Source organism: Manis javanica, chromosome 4 (assembly GCF_040802235.1).
Source record: "Manis javanica isolate MJ-LG chromosome 4, MJ_LKY, whole genome shotgun sequence".
In the NCBI taxonomy this organism is placed as follows: Eukaryota; Metazoa; Chordata; class Mammalia; order Pholidota; family Manidae; genus Manis; species Manis javanica.
Window position 1 is genome coordinate 9,118,920 of NC_133159.1, and position 13,116 is coordinate 9,132,035.

The 13,116-nt window shown below is 49.9% G+C and overlaps 1 protein-coding gene across 1 annotated transcript in view; it reads left to right on the forward strand.

Annotated features, from left to right (window-relative positions):
- The window catches only part of TNFRSF8 (TNF receptor superfamily member 8), a 59,819-nt gene that overhangs the window by 11,537 nt on the left and 35,166 nt on the right, over positions 1-13,116 (forward strand). Inside the window, exons 2-3 of the mRNA XM_036999570.2 lie at positions 3,549-3,636; positions 11,548-11,664. Of these exons, the coding sequence (XP_036855465.2) occupies positions 3,549-3,636; positions 11,548-11,664 (205 nt within the window). The remainder of the gene's footprint in view (positions 1-3,548; positions 3,637-11,547; positions 11,665-13,116) is intronic.

Here is a 13,116-nt window from a genome sequence, read left to right on the forward strand (position 1 = left end):
GGGAGTCAATGCTCAATGCACAATCATTAATCCATCTCAAGCCTAGTTCTCGTCAGTCTCCAATCTTCTGAAGCATAACGAACAAGTTCTTACATGGTGAACAAATTCTTACATAGTGAATAAGTTCTTACATAGTGAACAGTGCAAGGGCATTCATCACAGAAACTTTCGGTTTTGATCACGCATTATGAACTATAAACAATCAGGTCAAATATGAATATTCGTTTGATTTTTATACTTGATTTATATGTGGATCCCACATTTCTCCCTTTATTATTATTATTATTTTTATTTTTAATAAACTGCTGAAGTGGTAAGTAGATGCAAGATAAAGGTAGAAAACATAGTTTAGTGTTGTAAGAGGGCAATTGTAGATGATCATGTGTGTGCCTGTAGACTATGTGCTAATCCGAGCTAGACAAGGGCAATAAAACATCCACGGATGCAGAAGCTTTCTCTCAAAACAGGGGGGGGTGAGGTTCTAAGCTTCACCACTGTTGTTCCCCAATTTCTCACCTGATGGCCCCCCTGCGACTGTGCCTGTCTTAGGTTAATCCTCCCTTGAGGAATCTTACATGGGTTGGCATTTTTATAGAGTCCAGACCAGTTTTGTTTTATAGGAAGTCTCTCAGTTTCCGTTTATTTTATGTTTCCTCATGATTTGATTCAGATTATGGACTTTTGGTAGGAAGGCCACAGAGGTGATATGGTGTCCTTCTCAGCACATTAAACCTATTTTAAAGACGGGCAGCCTGTGGCTCAGAGAGGTGGAGAGAGGTGAGGACACGGTGAAGCTCAAATCTCCTCTCCTTGCTTAATTGCTGTGTGACTTTGGGTGGGTGATTACACCTCTCTGAGCTGAAATGGCCTCATTTATAACATGGGGTGGTGATCTGGCCCCAAGATGGGAGATGCATGATTTGGAGGTGGGGCGTGTGATAGGCAACACATGGGTTCCCTGTTTTCTGACTCTCTCATCCCCTGGCCCAGGTGTAGTGGCAGGAGGTGAAGATAAGTGTTCAGGCTCCACTCAGCTGCTCCCCAGGCCCTGGGAAAGGGAGCAGGGCCCAGGACCATGGCCCCCTCAGAGTCCAAAGCTATCACTGAGATGAGCAGGCAGGCTGGGAGAGGAACACCGAGGCCAAGGGCCCAGGATTGCCCCCACACTCAGCGGGCCTGGGAGCGCGGAACCCTTGTACCCCCAGGCCGCCCCACTGGTAGGCTTCCACGCTCACTTGGTGAGATGCCACGGGTCAGGGAGAACCTCAGGTTGTCCTGGCAGGTCTCTGCCTCCCACAGAGGCTCCCAGCAGCCCCTGCTTTACTTGAGAAAAATCAGGTCCTGCTGGAGGGGGGAGGCTGGGCATGGGTGGGTGAAGAGCGTGTCCTCCAGGCCCCAGGCTCTGGATTAAATGAGAAAAGAGACACACAAGTGCCATGTGACTGGTGTTGTGCAAAAGTCAGGCTGTATTTATTATTTCACATTTAGATGGCGATGTTTCAAATGTGCAAAAAAAGACAAAAAGAAGAATGTGATCAATACTCCATGTATCCACCTTCCGGCCTCGTTGGCCTCCTTGCTGCTGTTTGACCATAACAGAAGTATTTGTTTATTAATTTTGACTATTCCCTTGCATGGAGAGAAGAGTAGGGAAGTCCCTTTGGCCAGTCAGCCCTCTTCCCAGGGTGAGGGTGTGGGGAGAATGGCTTCTGCTTTCCTCCTCCAAACCATGAAAGCCACCACCCCATTCATCCCACAAGTGGCCACCTCCTGCCTGCCAGGCTCCATGTCAGACAGCTCCCTCCTCCCCTCCCTTCCTGGAGCTCCTTGTTATGGGTCTGCCCAGAGCCGGCTTTGTGTTCCCCTTCATTCATTCTAAAGGGAAGGACAGAGTTCCTTCCCCAGGATCTCAGCAGAGAGTTTCCTCCCCTGAACCCCTCCAAATGAGCTTAACTTTCAAAGAGCCCTGGAAACATGTAGAGAAGCTTGTTAAAAATGCATATTCCTAAAAAAAATAAGTCCTAACCCTACTTCACACCATGCACCAAAATGAAACCTAGATATGAAAGGTTAAGCAATATCATCTAGCAGATTTTATGGGAGAGTATCTACATTGGATGCATACATATTTCTTAATTAAGAACATTACCCTAAAAAGAAAAGATTGATAAATTGTGATCCATTAAAACTTAGAACTTATGTTCCCCAAACAACTCCGTAAGAGAGTGAAAATGTGAGCCATACAATGGGAGAAGATATTTGCAGCACAAATATTCAACAAAGGGCTTATAACCAGAACATATAAAGAACTTCCACTGAACAATAAGAACATTTTTTCTAGTTGGCAAAAGATCTGAATAGGTGTCTTACAAGAGAGAATAACCAAGTGGCTAATAAACATGTGAGAATATACCCAACATCACTACCTGTCTGAGAAATGCAAATAAGACAGTGAAAAACCACTGCACACTCACCAAAATGGCCAAAGTTTTAAAAGGGACAATGCAAGTGTTGACAGGTTTGAGAAGCAACTGGAACTCTCATACACAGCCAGGAAGTATCAATTAGTATCATTTAGAAAATTGTATGGAGAATCTATCAAAGCTGAGCATACACATACTTTGTGACTTAACAATTGGGCTCCTGGGTATATATCCAACAGAAATGTGTATATTTGTGCCCAAAAATATATGTAGAGGAATGTTCTAGCAGCACTATTCATAAGGATCAAAAAGTGGAAACAGCCCAAAGTCCCATCAAAAGTGGAATAGACCAATAAATTGTACATATTCATGTAATGCAATACTGCAAAGCAACGAACTTAAGGGAACCTGCTGCCATTTGAAACAATGTGGCAGGTTCTCATTATGGAATGTTGAGTAGAAGAAGCAAATTGCAAGTAAACAGAAGGTATGACTCTACCCCTGTAAAGCAGACAGAATGAATCTGTGCCGTAGAAGTCAGGTTAGCAGGGAACTTTCATGGGAAGGGGTAGGAGGCAGAGTCCTGGTGTGCTGGCAATGCCCTGTTTCTCAATCTGGGTGCTGGTTGCAGGATGTGTTCACACTGTAAAAATTCAGTGGGCACACGCTGGAGGTCTGTGTGCTTTTCTGTGTTAGATGTCAACAAACAGGTTGACCAGAAATTTGTATTTCTGGGTCCATGCCAGGGGTCAGGTGGGAGGCGACTGAATTAATCCAAGGGAGAGGGGTTGAGGATGGGGACTGGATGGAGGAGGTGGGGATGCTGGTCCAAAGAGGCTGAGAGAATTTGCTGATGATGTGAGCATGAAAGGAGCGAGTCAAGGGACCCCAGGTTTTGGCCTGAGCTGTGGAAGGTTGAAGTTGCCATCATCTGCTATCAAGAAGCCCAAAGGTGAAAAGGGTGGAAAGGGTTTGAGGGAGAGGTGACATCAGAAATGTCCACCTGATTTATTTTCTATAACATGAGACTCAGTCTGAGGCCTGGCCTTAACAGCAAGTAGAGACCAGGCCTCTTGGGAGGATGGGTGTCCCCACACGGCCTCACCGGTTTGTCCCACCCTCCAGGATGGAGCCCGCATGGACGCCTGTGCCAGAGACCCCAGCCGCTACTATGATGAGGCAGCCAGGAGGTGCTGTTACCGTTGCCCAGAGGGTGAGTGTGAGAGCCGAGAGTGCAGACAAAGGGGGATTTTTGTCCTTACGTTACAACCTTCTGGAAGGATTGGTGAGTGGGAAAGTCAGGAGCCAACATCCTCATTGTCATATTAGCTATAGGTTTCTGAAGGCCCGCCTTTTGTGAGTTTTTGTTTTAAATTACTAGCTGCTCCCTATTGAATGCTGACTGCATATACCCTTGTCTGAGACCTTCATGCCCATTGCATCATCTCATGAGATCTTCACAACTATCCTTTATTATTTCCATTTTGCTGGTGAGGCTATTGCAAGGCTGAGTGATTTGCCCAAGGTCACAGAGCCGGGAAATAGTGGGGCTGGGTGGGACGGGAGCCCAGGGTCCCGTGACCCCAGAGCCCAGGCTCTGTACACCACGTGACCACCCCTCGTTTCTGGGTCTACACGCCCTTCACAGTCCTTATCTTCTTCAGGCCAGGAGGTCCGTTTGTCCCAGGGTCCCCTGGACTGTAGATCTCTCAGGGCCCAGGCTCCCTATCCGGAGTCTTGCCCACCCCCTGCACAATGACTGGCTCTGAGAAGATTATCAGGAAATCCTTCTGGAAAAGGGGTGAACCTGGTTCTTCCCACCTGGCAAATAATGCTTCGGGCCCAAGCAGGTGAGCAATTAGAACTGGGTCCTAGGTGGTTGTCTAAAATCCTGAGGCACGTCCAGTGGCCTTACCTTAGGGGGGCCGCAAGATAATGCTGAACCACAGTCTCGGGCCTCTGGAGACTCATGGGGCGGAAGGATATCAGTTAGGCCAGTGGCAGGTGTACGGACTCTGTGCAAGTGGTTCATCCTGAGTGCCTTGTGCTTGGAGGATGGCAGGCCACTGGAAGTGGGCAGGGGGCTTCAGAGGAGGAAGGGGGCCCACCCACTTATCCTCTAAGCCTCCCAGCATGGCTGTCTGGAGCGTAACATAGTAACGGGTCATGATGTTCACGGTCCCCACGGGAATGTGGCCAGAGCGGGGTAGGAGCCCTGGTCAGCCCGTTCCTTGACCTGGGGCCCCTTTGCTCCGCCATGAGGGCCTTTATTGTTTAGTGCTGGTTTTCAGGTATTTATTGGTGGTCCCCATGCTTTTTTTGAGTGTGTGGGACTTCAGTGCCTGCCGGCCAGCCTCCCTCCCACCCGTGTACCTGCCTGTCCGCACTACCCCGTCCGTCCCTTCACCCATTCCCTAAGCCGTCCACCTCCCTCCTCCCTCAGCCCCTCCCCATTCTTCCTGCCTCCCAGACCCCAGCCGTCCCCCCATCTGCTCACTCTGCCGGGGCAGCCATAACAAAATACCAGATTGGGGGGCTTGAGCAACAGACATTAGTTTTCTCACAGTTTTGGAAGTTGGAAAGTCCAAAATCACAGTTCCAGCAGGGTTTGGTTTCTGGTGAGAAGTGTCTTCTTGGCCTGCCGACAGCTGCCTTCTTATGGCTGAGAGAGAGAATGAGAAAATGTTCTTTCTCTTATCATGAAGCCACCAATCCTATCAGACCAGAGCTCCACCATTATGACCTCATTAATCTTAACTGCCTCCTAAAAGCCCTGCCTCAACATAGTCACACCGGGGCGTAGGGCCTCAACATACAGATTTTGGGGAAACACAGTTCAGTTCATAGCACCATCCCCCTCCTCTCCCCCTCCCCCTTCCTCCACCCCTCCCCCCTTCCCTCCCTTCTTCCATCCACCCATCCAATCCATCCAACAATTGTTTACTGCTAGATCTCACAGTGAGGTCACTTGTCACCTTCCCCACTGTGTGCTCCCTTGGCCTTTCTATAGGAACTGCCATGCTTGTTGTTCTCTGAACCTACTGTGTGCTTTCACCTACTGGGCCTTTGTACCTGCCTGTCCTCACCAGGGACACCCTCACCACCACCTACACCTGCTGCCTTCCCGGCACCTCTTCCTCCATGAAGCCTTCCTTCCCCGAGCCCACTGCTTTGTGGCTGGTGACACACGGCTTCTCCCCAGGCCACTTGCGGTCTGGGTTCTGGAGCAGTGCGGCCCTCAGTGTTCTGTGACTTTCCGTGGGACCCACAATCCCGGCCGCAGGGAGAAAGACAGACACTTCCTTCCCACGCCCTCTGGCCCCCTTGACCCCAGCCTGGCAGGGCCTTGAAGGGGAGTGGGTGGAGAGAGTGGACTTCCGGGACCCCGTCTCCCTCCGCTTAGATGTTATGCTTGGGAAACGGGGATCCCATCCCCTGTCCCTTTTGAAGGCCAAATGTCTGGGGGTGGCTGAGCACCTCTCTGCTGGTGTGGTGGGCGGGGCATTTTGCTGGAGTTTTATTGACCCTGTGCTTCCGGGCAAGCAGGAGAGGGAAAATGAAAAACCCACAAAAACCCCTTCCTTGGTCTCTCGGGGAAATTTCTGACATTTTGCCTGCCCTCTGCAATCAGCTCTCAGCTGTGCGGCAGGCTCTGCACGGGGGCGGCTGGTGGAGGAAGGAAACTGGGAGGCCTTTGAGACTGAGAAGTTTAGGTGTCATCGAGTCTGTCCTTTTGCCCAGGAGTGAATGCCCTGTCTTAGGTCCTTGACAGCTGACCCCCGCCCTCTGCTGTGACAGGGAGCTCACTCTCCCTTCGTAACAGCGGCCACAGTTAACACTGACAGAGCACGTCCATGGTGCTCCATCGCTCCCCCACTGCACCCCGGTAGGGAGCCCTGAGAGGGAACCGGGACACGGCAGAGTGCAGGGGTTTGCCGTGGTCACATGCTGGCGAGTGGCTCAGCTGGGGCTCGAACATGACCGCCTAGCTCAGACTCCTAAGCTCTTCACCCACAATTGGTACTGAGCCCCAAGCACTGAACTTGGGGAGCCAGCATAGTGTACCTGTGAACAGCCCGTGTGAGGGCTACAACCCCCTTCCTATTCTGCCCCCTGCTTCCTAGATCACCCACCTATCATTGCCCAGACTCACCCCCAGAGGAAAAGGTCTCCCCTGCTGATGTTCAAGGCTTGCCAGGAGTTAGGGGTGTGTGTGGGGAGGAAAGGGGAGCCGGGCGTGGGCCGGGGTGGGGGGTTAAGCCAGGCCCAGTCAGCGTTAGGCAGAGAGCAGGGATGGTTTGGGGCCTGGCAGGTGTACCCCATCTTGTCCCAGGACTTGAGGTTTCTCTGAGGGCTGTGAGCAGGAAGGAGCTGGAGACAGCTTCCCCTGCCTTCCCAAGCTTGCGACGGCTCCCCATTGAACCTGCAGCTCTCCTTCAGGGCACCAGGAGGGACGCTTGACAGGCATCTTTCAGCCCCAATTATAAAGTAGAGAAAGAAAGGATCTGATGATGCAGATAAGTTCAAATGCCCACCTCTGCTCTGATTCCCCAAGGCCAGGACTGCCCCGGACCCCTGCTGGGGTGGGGAAGGTGGGATGGGGACTGTCCTCCAAGAGGCAGCCTGTGGATGGGAAAGACCTTCCAAAGTATGCCTAACGCTGGGGGACCTGGGCCTGCTGGAGCACTCAGGTGGGCTTCCTTGAGGAGGTGGCCTCTAAAGGTGTGCTGAGGGTGAGCAGGATTCAGCCAGGCCAAGGTGCAGAGGGAGTATGCTCTGGGTGGGATGCGCAGAGGCTTGGAGGGAGCAAGGATGGTTGCTCAAGAACTGGGAGAGGCTCCATTTGGCTGAAGCCAGGTGTGGCCTGTGGGAGCGAGGGAGGGAGGCTGCAGGGGCCGGCCTGCTGGCCGCAGGGAGGAGCGGCACTCTGTGTGGCCATTCCTGGGCCCGAAGCAGCTGGGGCCCGGCTGTCTGGGTGCCCTGGCCCCGGGCCAGAGGTGAGAGGCAGTGATGGGAATGTCAGGACAGACTTTGGGAACACCTGGAGTCAGAAAAGCACTGATCAGAGCCTGGGAGCCGACTGTGGCCGGAGGCGGATCGGAGCAGAGGGGTGCCTGGGAAACAGCTCTCAGAACACACAACTCAGAAGCCTTTCGCCACCATTTTTGTTCCTGATTATGAAAGCGACACTCAGTGGAAAAGATCTGTGTGGAACGTGGGAAAAGAAGAAAACAGAAATGAAGAAACACTACAATACATTTGCTGCCTCTGCTCCAGCCCTGTGGCCCTTCTGTTCTTTGCCACGCAGTCCCCTCTGCCTAGCTGTCCCCCAGCCCCTGCCTGGCTGCCTCCTTCACCCTCTGGGGCTCACAGAGGCCTCCCTGATCACACTTTCCGGGGCTCACCCCGCTGCCCCTTCCTTTCTCTCCAGCAGCTTCTGTTTTATTTTCTTCAGAGCTTGTACTGCCCTTGGAAACCAGCTTGCTGATTTCCCTTGCCTGTCTGCCTTGCCCAGGCTAGGGGGTAAGTCCCATGGGAGCAAGGACCTCATCTTCTCCAATATCTAAATTAGGGCCTGGCCCAAAAGTGGTGCTCAGGCAATGTGAGTTGAATGAAAAAAATAATCCCATCACCAAGTTAGTCCCTCTGAGTCCTCAGTGTATTTCCTGCAGCAGGGGGTTCCTCTGGGTCACCCCAGAGCAGCCCCTGGCTCCGAGAGGTGATTCTAAAGGGATCCATTGAGGGGATTTGAATGGGCTCAGGTGATCAGGAAAGGTCCACCAGGGGATCGTATTTTAGCCTGACCTGGCTGGCTATGAAGTGTGCCTAGGGGGTAGTGAAGGAGATGGAGGGGCACCTTGGCCTGGGCAGAGAACGTTTGTATTAGCCTCCTAGGGCTGCCATTCACAAAGGGCCACACACTGAGCGGCTTGAACAGAAGTTTGTCTCACAGTTCTGGAGGCTGGAAGTCTAAGATCAAGGTACTGGCGGGGCCCTACTCCCTCTGAAAGCTATAGGGAAGGTTCTGGCCTCTTTCTTAGCTTCTGGTGGTTCCGTGGCTTGTGGCCGCATGACTCCCATCTTCACGTGGTCCTCTCCCTGTGTGTGCATGTCTGCCTCTGTACACATTTCCCTCCTTTTTATGAGGATACCTTTTATAAGGACGCTGGATTAGAGCCCACCCTAATGGCTTCCTTTTAACCTACTTACCTCTGTAAGGACCCTATCTCCAAACAGACCACATTCTGAGATACTGGGGGCTAGAGCTTCCACAACTTTTTGGGGCAACATTTCAGGACATATGGGGGTGCTAGAAAAAGCCTGAGATGCCCAAGTTGGCTGAAGTATAGAGTGCATGACATATTGTGTAGAGCTACATATGATGTCAGACCAGGAGTCTAGAGACACAGGGAGGCTGAGGAATGCCAGGCTAAGGAGTTGTATTGATTAGGTTGTCAGAACATGTATTGATCAAATATGTGCCAGGCCTTCTAATCAGGGCATTTGTTGGTGAGCAGAAATGGAAAGACCCATCCCTGAGGAGTTGAAATTCATATGAGGAATTCAGACACTAAGACAATTTATCCCACAAATAAATGTGAGATTACAGCAGAGTTAGATGTAGGAGGGTGAGGTCCATGGGTCTCTGGAGCAAGTTGTTAAGGCTGTGATGCCTTGACCATGATATGCAGGCTAAGTGTAAGTTTACTAGGGGACAGGAGAGAGGAGCATTCCTGGCAGAGGACTGGCTTGTGCAAAGGCCCTGGGGGCATCAGGGAGCATGATCCCTTGGGGAACAGGTATGGTGAGAGATTAAAGAACAAGGGGTATGTAGGTGGGGAGAACCTTATTAACTGTGATAAGGACCTAGCCCTTTATCCTAGGAACCATGAGAAGCCCTTGGAAGTTTCAGGCAAAGGGTGGGTGATAGGATCAGATTTATCTCTCTGAAAGACCACTGGGGAGCCACTCAAGTTTTCTGAGCTAAAGTGTGTGCCAGTCATCAAGCTAGTATTTTTAAGAGGTCCTTGCATGTTATTCTAGAGCAAGGACTCTCACCTTGGGGTAAGAGTTCGGTGGGGGTGGGGGCTATGAACCTGAATGAGTTCAGTTATTTTCATCAATCTCTAACTAAAATTCCCCATATAAATCCCTTCTGTTACAAATAAAGGCAACAAAGCCTGGGAGTAATAGTAGTACCTACAGCTTTTCCATCAGTAGAAATCAGATACTCCTTATTATATTGCAGTTATATTACAATTGCTGCAGGTATCTTGACATTGTTTATGTTCGTCACTACTTTGAGACTGTGGTAGTTATGAGATCTTATTTAATGAGTTTACAAAGAACCACATATATTACTAGATCTTAAATTACTTATTTAATACTTTGATAACCATATTTCAACACAACTGGGTTCCTTTATAATCCTACACATTTCATTTCATGCACTTGAAAACATGATTCTGAGCAGGGTACACAGGCTTCCCCAAAATGATTAAGGGGCACAGGAAATGTTGAGAACCCCTCATCTAGATTTTTTTGGTTGTAATGAAAAGAAGCCTAACTCACTTAGGCCCAAACAAAAGAGAAACAATTGTCTCAATAACAGAGAAGTCCATCGCACCATAAATACAGGCTTTGTTACCGAGGTCAAGCTAGTGCCACATGACATGCCAATAAATCAAGAGACAAGTCGTTGGTGCCGGGAAAGTGACTTTATTCAGGCAGCCAGCAGACCAAGAAGATGTGGATTCATGTCCTAAAGAACCATCTTAACAGGGTTGACTTAAAGCTTCTTTTATATTGGGGAAGGGGGAGCAGAAAGGGATTAGGTCAGGAAGGGACAGTCAATCTCAGACGTCTGGATGTCAGTAAGGGTCTGAGGAGGGTGGTGACACTCCATCCCTGGTTAGTTGGCACCCGTCATTTTGTCGACACGGGTCTAGTCATGATGTTCCTGTAAGTCTTTGCCAATCCAGACGTCATTTCTGTACAGACTTTATCTCCTCGGAGGAGGCGAGTTTTGGGTAAGGGGCTGGTTGCGTCAATCGTAAGTCATGAGCAAGATTCCTTCTGATGATTAACAAGCCTACATGCAGGGCTGCGGGGCTGAACACAAGCTTTGTCACCCAAAGATTAAGACAGATACACTTTGCAGGTAGAGATGCCACTTCCTCACTCAGTTACGGTTCGAACGTCCTCAGGAGTCTGTTTTCCTCCTTCTCTGGACTCTGCTCAGCTTTGAGTAGCCTTTGTCTCAGGCAGGTCTTGCCCACCGGCAGCAGCCACGACCCTGCAGCTTCAGGCTTAAATGGCCCTTTTAACTGGGAATCTGGACATCCAACAGCAAAGAAAGGGGCTCTTTTCCTCGTAACTTCTGTGGGACTCGCAGAGGCACCACTCACCGGCTGGCATGGGTCATGTACCCATGAACCAATCACAGTGGTGATGCAGATGTGCTCTGATTGGCCTGCCTGGGTCACGTGCTGGTCCCAGAAGAAAGCCGTGGGAGGTAACAGACTGCACAGGGAGTGGGGCAGTGCAGGCGACCACCCCTGCAGACCTCCAGGATGCCCTCTACCCTTGCACCCCATCAGTCGGTATCAGCATCACGCTGTCCCATCCCTGTACAGTGGGAGTCAGGGTGACCTCGGGCCCCTCAGGCTGGACTGGACTCCTCAGGGTCACTGCGTCCCCTCCTGCAGTGAAACAGGACTCCTGCCAGGACTGCTGGCAACTAGGGCTCATCCAGCGCTGGCTGTGGGCAGAGCTTTGCTGCGGTGCTTCACGCATGTTAATTTCTGCTTCCCTCTCTTTTCAACAACCCTGGATGGTGGATCCTATCATTAACTTAATGGTCCCCTTGAGCTCATAACTTGCCCAAGGCCACACACTTGGCATCTCAGCCCCAGCTCTTCTCCCCATCGTATGTTGCCTGCCAGGTGACCTCAGGCTAGGTCTGCCCCCTGGGTGCCAAGGCCCCCATCTGAAACCCAGGAGTGGGACTGATGGGATTTGGGGTGGAGCTGGGAAGGGCTTCAGGGGTGAGAGGTGATGGTGGTGGGGGATGAGGCATTTGCCCAGGCAGCCTGGCCTGGAGCTCCTCTGCTGCTTTTCCTAGGACTGTCTGCCCAGCAGCCATGCCCACAAGGGTCCTCCGACTGCCAGAAGCAGTGTGAGCCTGACTACTACCTGGGTGGGAGCGGCGGCTGCCTGGCCTGTGTGAGCTGTTCCAAAGGTAAGGACCTTACCCTCCCCTCTGGGGCCTCTTCCAGGGAAGGGGGCTAGAGAATGTGCATTGTGGGAGACATGAAGATTTGGTGTCTCTACTCTGAATTGGCCCCCTGGTGCCTCAGTTTCCCCTCTAGATTATGAATTCACATCAACTGTGATCTTTGGCATCCACACTTTTTAAAGAGACTCAGTTAACATGTTTCCTCCAGGGAGGGACTCACATGTATTGAGTTGAATCTTCACAACCCCCCTAGGGGAAGATTCTTTTCTTATCCCTCTTTTACCATGAGAAACTGAGGCTGCGGGAGATAAGGGTCTTTCCAAAGTTACAAAACTCTGGGAAGTGGCAGAAGTGGAGTTTGCATTGATGGTCTACACTGAGAGCTGTGTTCCTTCCCTAGGACCACACTGGTCCCAGGAGAACCCTTTCAATAAGGGCTTTGGTTGTTCATTTCTTTCTACGGTTAGTGAGTGGTTTGTGTGCTTGCTGGTGTTTGTTTTGTTTTTCGGTGGGCTGTTTGGAGGGTGTGGTGGGGAAATTTGTTGAGATTTCTTGTAACCTAATAAATTTTTGTATATTTTGGGGGCATGTTTAGTGTGTTTGGGAAAAAGAATGTGTGTTCTGTTTGCTGTGTACACTTTTCTACATGTACACCTACTCGAGAACTTACTGTGGTTTTTAGTAATATGCATCCTTATTTATTTTTGCATCTTCAGAAACTGATTCTGAGCTAGATGTGTTAAGGTCTATGTCCTGATATGCTTGGGCTTCATCAGATTTTCATTGTGTTCCGTCTGCTTTTGCTTTATATATATCAAAGCGACGTTATTATGAACAATGTGAGTGAATATGACATTTTCTTGGTGGGCTGGACTTTTTACCATCATAAAATACACCTTTTTGCTCCTTGTAATGTGGTTGCCTTAATTCCATTTTTGTTTGCTATTAATATCACCTTTCTTTATGTTAGCACTTCTCTGGTATAAGTTTTGAAAATTAATGACTGTATTTTATTAAATGCAAATTACATGCATTTATTATAAAAAATTCAAGCAATATGGAAGTGCAAGAGAGAAAGCCCCCTCTGCCCCCTCCCCCACCCCTGGATGGCTGACACCTCTCTGTATCTCCATAGAGACAAGACTGAGTAGGTTAGTAGACAGACTGTACACACACAGAGAGAAGGGATTTTTAAGAGGATCGGATTGTACTTCCTATGGCATTAACATGATTACATGTAATTTTACCCAAATGTATCAGAGGAAGAAGAAACTAAAGTGAAGAAACTAAGCTATCACAAGAGGCAGTAGTTCCTTTAAAAACCCTCTAAAATTAAAAGAGGTTATGAAGATCAGTAAACCATTAGGAATCATTTAAGGGATGCCTGCCTCTGGCGGTAAAGTCACTCTATTTGTTTCAATTTTTGGAGACTAGAGAGTAGATTGACTCCCTGTA